Genomic DNA, 7,949 nt, shown 5'->3' on the forward strand with positions numbered 1-7,949 from the left:
GCCAAAAGTTCTATTACTTGTTGCACCATCTAAAGACAGGGGAGTTCCAATACCTCCAGCAATAGAGAAAATGATTTTTGGACTCCAATATTCCTGGGGCAAACCAGTAATCCTAATCCAAGTTTGAGAGTGAGTTTGTTTTTGGTGATTGGGGTTGAAATATGGAGTCCATAGAAATAGCCTCAAGATTCCAGGTTTAAGGTTCCATGTACCTATGGAGCATATTTTCCTCATGTCTTCCATTGTCGAGAAGGAAAACTCATAGAAGCCTTTGCCAAGGGAGAGCATATTCCAGTTGGCAATCATATTCCAGTTGGCAATCATATTCCACATGGTACTAAGTTTAGATTTCAGATCCAGAAATTTCAAAGGAGTGTCTCCTTTAGACAAGATGATTCTTCCAATAAGATGTAACTTGCATCTTTGAAGTCCAGCAAAGGTATTCGGCTTCGAGAATTTTTATGGCCACAACGTCCCCTTTGATGCAAGGTTGAGGGAGTTGAGAGGAAGAGATGTCACAAGTTTCCCCCAAAGCTAGTGCAAAAGTTTTCCTCAATGGAGGTGGATCTTGGTCAATTCCTTTGATGTTTGCCTCCACATGTGTAGCTGCTTCTAAGAACCTCCAAGGAATGTACTCTATTGTCATATTGTAAGAAGAAATCCAACATTGTTGGAGAACCAAGATTATTGGAAATGAAGCAGAGCCCTATCAGAGCCTTTCATCCTTTGCATGAGCATTTTATTCTTAGGATTTCATTGTTAACATGAAAACGTGATGACTCTTTTGATTTAAGGATGCTTGAAAAAATAAAAGATGAAAACAACTAATAGATAAAGATAATTTAGTGTAAGAAAAGTTATAAATTTTGAGTTGTCCTATAAAGTAACTCAATGTGTGAAATGAGATTGAAATTGCCTATACCAGTAGAATAAAAATTAGAGAGGAGAGAACAAAACCTTAATTGTCTTTTTTTTATTTATAAAATCTGTTTTTTAATACATAAACCTTAATAGTCTTTATTGCCATAAGAATTTTTAAAACTGAATTTTACCATGGAGAAATATAAAAGTAATGAAGAGTGTAAAGTCTTGAAAATAGCTCTTATTGTAAAAATGCTGAATCAGAATAATTTAGATGATGTAAGATATAAATTTTTTTAGACTTTAAATTATATTAGAAAACCCAAAAAAAAATATAACTCTTAAAATTGACTTCAAATTATAGCTAAAATTAACCTCAATTTTTTTAGAGTTAAAATTATATTATAAAACCTAAAAAAGTATAGGACCCTTAAAATTGACTTCAAATTAGGTGTCATGTAGACATGTACCATGTCTCACCTCATAATTTACTGAGATCATAGAATAAGAAGAATTAAAAATGCGAGGACAGCATCTAGAATAAAAAATAGGTAGAGCACATGTCATGGGTGTTAGTGAGTGATACTTGAAAGGGTGTTAAATGATTCAATTATCCTTCGGTTCATAATGAAAGTCCCACAGATGAGTTCCTCTACAATATTGATTCATAGTATTTACTGAAATATGACGGGAAAGATGAATATTTTATTTTTAATAAGTTTGTTTAAAAAACAAAAACAAAAACAAAATATCTAAACCTTTAACTTTTTCATATTACATATTAAAATTTAGATTCGATATTAGAGATGATTCTAATTCAAGCCGGCTCAAACGTTTATCATGATAGTCCGTGTTATCAACACAGCTATGTTGCCATGTTGGGACTTGGGACATGTTGGTTAAATGAATTATTCTTTATTAATTACAGTTGAATTTTTTTAGTGAGCTATAATAAAAAAGAGACGATGAAGATTATAGTTTTTTTAACACATAATATAATAATTTTAATGTATAAAATTCCGATAATTAGAACTTGTACACACGCAATTTAACAATGAATACATACTATATACCTTTACACTATTATAAAAATAACCAACACCACACCACACAAAAGTAACCTACAAACTATTTGTTAGAGAAAAAATATATAAGATGAACAAGTATGTACTGTTACTAAATGTGTGTACTACAAAGAAAGTTAGTTTCTAGTATGAATAAAGATTCTTTCTCACAAGAAAATCTTATCTCAATATATCTAGCTAACTAAGTTTTGTAAAATTATAAAAAATATTAATTTTTATTATTATAATTTTTAATTAAAATGATATTTTTTAATTGGATAGATATATAAAATAAGAAATGAGTGGAAACATCCCTATAAGATATAGTTGTTATTGACTTTTCTTTTGGCTCCAGTTGCTTTACAGTTTGAAATATTCTCTGAAATAAAAAAGGAGAATATAATGTGCAGTTAGGTTGAGTTTGGTTGGATAGAGTTAGAGAAGAGAGAAAAGAGGGAGAGAGAAGTAGAAGAGAAATGGAGAGTTTCTCCCATTTGGTTGAGAAGAGAGAAAGAAGGGAGAGAAAAAAATGGGTGGGCCCACAAAATTTCTTTCTCTTCTACTTATGAGGAGAAAGTGAGAAGAGAAATAAAGACTTTAGCTGGACAATGATCTGTTGTCTCAAATTGTGTCATAAACTATGTCACAAACGATATCAATTAAAAATATTAATTAAAATTATAACATTTATTTTTAATTAATAGTAAAATAACATTTTTCTGTATCTTTTCTTTATTCTAGAGACATTTTTGTAATTTGAACAACAACATAATCACTTTCTTCTGATTTTCTATCTAACCAAACAAAAGAGAAAGAGAATAAAATATTTTTTTCTATTCATTTTCTCTCATTCTTCTCTTATACCAAACATCACAAAAATTTATTCTATTTCTCCTCTTTCTCTTTCTCATTTTTTTCTTTCTCGCCTATTTCTCTCTTCTCATTTTCTCTTGTCAACGAAACAAAGCCTAGAGTGTTAGAGGTGACTGAAATGGAAGTTTTTTCTTCTCCTATTTTTTACTTTGAAACTTTCTATGCACTTTCCTTTTCAATAGGCTGGAAATTTCAGGATAATTATTCTTTGTATGATATTGTATATTGAGAAACTTATAACTAAAGAAAAATGTTTTAGTAAAACAATTAGATAAGAACTTATAATAGGTATTTAATTATTTCAATATTAGGGGGAAGTAAATAACTTCTTGACGAAATATAGAGGAGATATCCGTTTACGCTCAAGTTAAGTTACATTAATTATATTTAATCTCTCACTCATTCATTTTCTTAAATCTTACGAATCAAATAAGTGAGTGAAATAAGTGATGAGAGAGAAGAAAATAAATTTTAAATATAATTAGTGTAATTTAAATTGGGTGTAATTAGATCCCTCCTCCCGAAGATATTATAAATTTTGTTACTTGTATTGCATAATAAATCTTCTTAACTTGAGAAACTTGCAATTGAATACCAATCTAACTGAAAAAACAAGGTAATAAATTATATGTAATTAACTTTATTATTAGATAACATCCTTAATTATATATTTGCAGATCAATCTACTGCTCCCATTGCCCTTTGTTGATCTATCATTGTGGTTTTACTACATCATGCATTTTCTTTATGTAAATAAGTTGAGGGTTAATAACTATATATTTATGTGTTATGTAAACCTAATTAGAACAAAAATAGTAGCTAAAAACATAAATCTTTATTTTCTAATACATATTAATATCTACAGGTGTACATGTCAATATGGGCATTGCACAAAGGCCGATCCACATTGCGTGCAAAAATAAAAAATGCAGGCATCACATCCAAAATTTTCCCATTAGCGGATCTAGTCTGACACACTTGCTTGTTAAATTTGCGGACATTTCAAGCGAGGACAACCCATGAACATAGACTAAAAGGTCCATAATCTTCATTCTTGAAGGCTCATACCATAATCCTTTCTTCCATTTCATTTCTTTATTTTCTCAATTCTCACTACTTTCATTCCATTTCTGATTAAGTGCTTCCATTCTTCGATTTCGTTTCTTTCACTCTTCTCACATTGTTGGTCTCTTTCATTTCCCCAATTTTAGTTTCCCCAAATTCAATTGTTTTGATTATGAATCTGTGTTTTCAACTTATTACCCAATCTGATCTTCTTGCATGTGTATTATGCAACAATAATCATGAGAAGTTTGTGGCTGCTCCATTATGGCCTAAGAAAATTGATTAAGGACAGTTGGGATATCAGGGTGGTTGGATGCCCTATGTTTGTGCTCTCAAGGAAGCTGAAGAACTTAAACCTGGTGTTGAAAAGTTGGAATAAGGAGGTGTTTGGCAATATTCATCTCAGGGTGAAGACTGCTTCGGATTAGGTGAATGAAGTTCAACAATGTTTAAATCTCAGGGGTGATGATTATGCTCTTATGGAGCAGGAAAATCTTGCTCATAAGGAGCTCTTGTGTGCTCTAAAAATTGAAGAAGAATTCTGGAAAGAAAAAGCTACGATTAATTGGCATTCTAATGGTGATAGGAATACTTCCTATTTTCACAAGTTAGCCAAAATAAGGCATTCAACTAAGACCATGACCATGCTCAGTGAGGGGGACACAATCCTGTTAGAGCAGAATGATATTGCTAATCATGCCCTGTCTTACTTCTCAGAGTTGTAGGCTTTAGATTATAACCCTCAACAAAATGACTTAATAAGTTCTGTGGTGCCCAAGTTGGTTTCTAAGTATCAAAACTGCATGCTTAGTAAGCTCCCTTTGCCTGAAGAAATTAGAGATGTTGTTTTTGGTATGAATGGTGATGGGGCTCCTGGTCCTAATGGGATATAGTTGGTCTTGATGTGTGCAACTCAGTTTCTCAATTCTTTAATCAATGGTGGATTTTGCCTAATATGAGCATATAGGATTGACGATTTTAGACCCATTGCCCTTGCCAATTTCCAATTCAAAGTGATTACCAAGGTCTTGGCTGATAGGTTGGCTTCTATTGCTCCTAATATTATCTCAACTCAGCAAAGAGGCTTCATCAAAGGAAGGCATATTCAGGATTGCATATGCATTGCCTCTGAAGCTATTAATCTATTGGATCATAAGGCTTTTGGGGGGAATCTTGCTGTTAAGATAGACATTTTGGAAAGCCTTTGATACTACTGATTAGGGATTCTTGAGTATTACTCTTCAAGATTTTGGTTTTGATGTCAAATTTATTGGTTGGATTGATACAATCTTGCACTCTGCTAAGCTCTCAATTGCTGTTATGGTCAAAATACTGGCTACTTTAGTTGTAAGAGGGGTGTTAGGCAAGGAGACCCCCTTTCCCCCCTTCTTTTGTGTTTAGTTGAGGATGTTTTGAGCAGGAACATATCTAAGTTTCACGCTGAGGGTAAAATTCATTCCATTTCTAGTCTGGGTCATATGTCTACTCCTACTCATGTTCTATATGCTGATGACATTCTCATATTCTACAAAGGGATCAAGAGAGAAAGTTAAGCATTAAATAAACTCATTTTAAGCTATGCTCAAGTCTCTGGTCAACTCATCAACCTAAGTAAGTGTAAATTCTACACTACTCAAGCTACTCTAGCAAATATTTCTACCCTCTCTACTTGGTTAGATTTCTCTGTGGGCAGTCTCCCCTTTTCCTATTTCGGAGTTCCTATATTTAGAGGCAAGCCTAGGCCCATTCATCTTCAACCAATTGCTGATATAATTGTGAACAAGCTGACAAAGTGGAAATGAGCCTCTCTTTCTATCATGGGTAGGGTAGAACTTGTTAAGTCTATTATTCATAGCATGCTAACCTTTAGCTTCCATGTCTATTCCTGGCCCATCTCTCTGTTGAAGTCTATTGACAAGAGCATAAGAAACTTCATATGGTCAGGTGATATAAACACCAAAAAGTTGGTAATAGTGGCTTGGCACAAGCTTTTCACTCCTACTAAGGAAGGAGGTATGGGTCTGAGGTGCATTGCTGAAATGAATCAAGATGCTTTGCTCAAGCTAGCTTGGGAAATGAAATCTTCTTCTCAGGAGTGGGCCTCTTTTTATAGAATTAGATTCTTTAAAGCTGGAAATATGCAGGCGAGCTATATTAAGTCTTCTATATGGTCTGATATCAAAAGAGTTTGGAATGTGATCACTGATAACTCAATTTGGATTGTTGGCAGTGGTTCTAAAATCAACTACTGGTTAGACAATTGGCTAGGAAGTCCTCTAGTTTAGACTCTAGACATTCCTCATCATCTTCACTCCTCCTTGACTGCCAAGGTAGAAGATTTCATCCATGATCAACAATGGATAATCCCTTCTTGGATGACTAGTTTGTATCATACTGTCCTTAATTCAATTATCAAAATTCATGTTTCCAATAATAATTAGAATGATTAGATAGTTTGGGTTCACTCTACTGATGGTGGCCCTAGTATAAAGGATGCCTACAACTTCTTCAAGCCTGGTGTTAATCATATTAACTGGTGCAAGTCCATTTGGTCCATCTCTATTCCTCCCACTAAATCTTTATAATTTGGAGGTTATATAATAACAAACTGCCTACTGATGACAATCTTCAAAAAAAGAGGCATTCAACTGGCATCTGCTTGCTCTCTTTGTCATGCTGCAGAGGAATCATCCAATCACCTATTCTTTGAGTGCAATTTTGCTATATCTCTATGGAATTGGCTTGGTAATTTCATTGGCTCTCCTCTAGATAGTTCTTCTATTCATAATCTTTTGATGGTATGCCATACCAGCTGGAGTCCACAATTGAAAGTGGTAATTAATGCAAGCATCATCAATACAATCTCAACTATCTGGTATTGTAGAAACCAGAGAAGGTTTGAAGATACCACCATCAGGTTCATGCAAGCTTGTGACTGGATAAAAAGGGACACTACTCTCACTGGAAACCATTCTAGATTGGCTGCAAAACCTTCTCTTTTTGAGTTTGGCATAATTAGAAGATTCCAGGTCACCCCTCACTACAACCCTGTTCCTGTTATAGCTGAAGTTAGGTGGCTCCCCCCCTCCTCCGGGGTGGATCAAAGTTAACTTAGATAGTCTTGCTCATGGCTTTCATGGTCATGCAGGAGGTGGTGGTATTTTTAGAGACAACAATGGGGACATGCTGGGGTGTTTTGCTACTTATCTTAACATCCAAGACTCTCTCTATGCTGAACTATTCACTGCCATCATGGCCATTCAGATAGCTAATTCGAAGGGCTGGAGGACCGTTTGGTTGGAATGTGATTCCAATTTGGTGGTGGAAATTGTCAAGGGTAACGTAGATCCTCCTTGGAAGGTTAGGAATTATTGGGAGCACTACAGGAGGATAATTTCATCCTTGAGGTTTAAGGTTTCTCATATTTTTAGATAGGGGAATACTTGCGCTGATAAGTTAGCATATTTTGGAGTTAGATCAAGAACCAACTCTTGGTGGAATTTAGTTCCTCCATTTATTTCCAATGATTTTAATAGAAATAGGAATTTATTGCCTAATTATAGGTTTTTCAAAAATTTGTAAGAGATACCTTTGTTTTGTTTTGTTCTTCTTGTTTGAAATATATCAGTGGGTACGTTGACACCCTTGGCGGCTTAAAAAAAAATGAAGAGGCACAGTCTCCATGTATCAATGTCTTATGAGGATTATATGTGTTATAAGAATGGGATGAGGGTTCCATGACATCTAGATGTCTGGGACTTGAGAAAGTGGTATTCAAATAATATATAAATGAGTTGGCTCTCTCTCTGTTTGCCCAGAACGTTATATGAAAACGTACTTGATGGAATGAATCATGGTTTTCATGGTTTTCATTATTGAAAAAAAATGTGTGGGTGCTCTACCATGGCCTCTTTATCTACCACCCGTAGCAACAAGATTAATAGGATGTATACATGCCAAATTATCAAGCAGTTACATTGGCTTTCCATTTTTTCTTTTCACTTGTTTCTCTTCCCCCTTTTACGTTACCTCCTTTTCTTTTCATCTTCCCATCCATATTTTTCTTTTTTCAATTCTATAACCACA

At 34.1% G+C, this 7,949-nt stretch overlaps 1 protein-coding gene across 1 annotated transcript; it reads left to right on the top strand.

Annotated features, from left to right (window-relative positions):
* Positions 1-6,481: 6,481 nt before the first annotated feature.
* LOC109341021 lies at positions 6,482-7,223 on the top strand (the record flags this gene model as incomplete). Its single annotated transcript, XM_019578811.1, has 2 exons — positions 6,482-6,968; positions 7,012-7,223. Coding segments are annotated over exons 1-2 (699 nt in total), but the record flags the coding sequence as incomplete, so codon positions are not given.
* Between the last annotated feature and the right edge of the window lie 726 nt (positions 7,224-7,949).

Source organism: Lupinus angustifolius, unplaced genomic scaffold (genome assembly GCF_001865875.1).
Source record: "Lupinus angustifolius cultivar Tanjil unplaced genomic scaffold, LupAngTanjil_v1.0 Scaffold_330_2, whole genome shotgun sequence".
Lineage (NCBI taxonomy): Eukaryota > Viridiplantae > Streptophyta > Magnoliopsida > Fabales > Fabaceae > Lupinus > Lupinus angustifolius.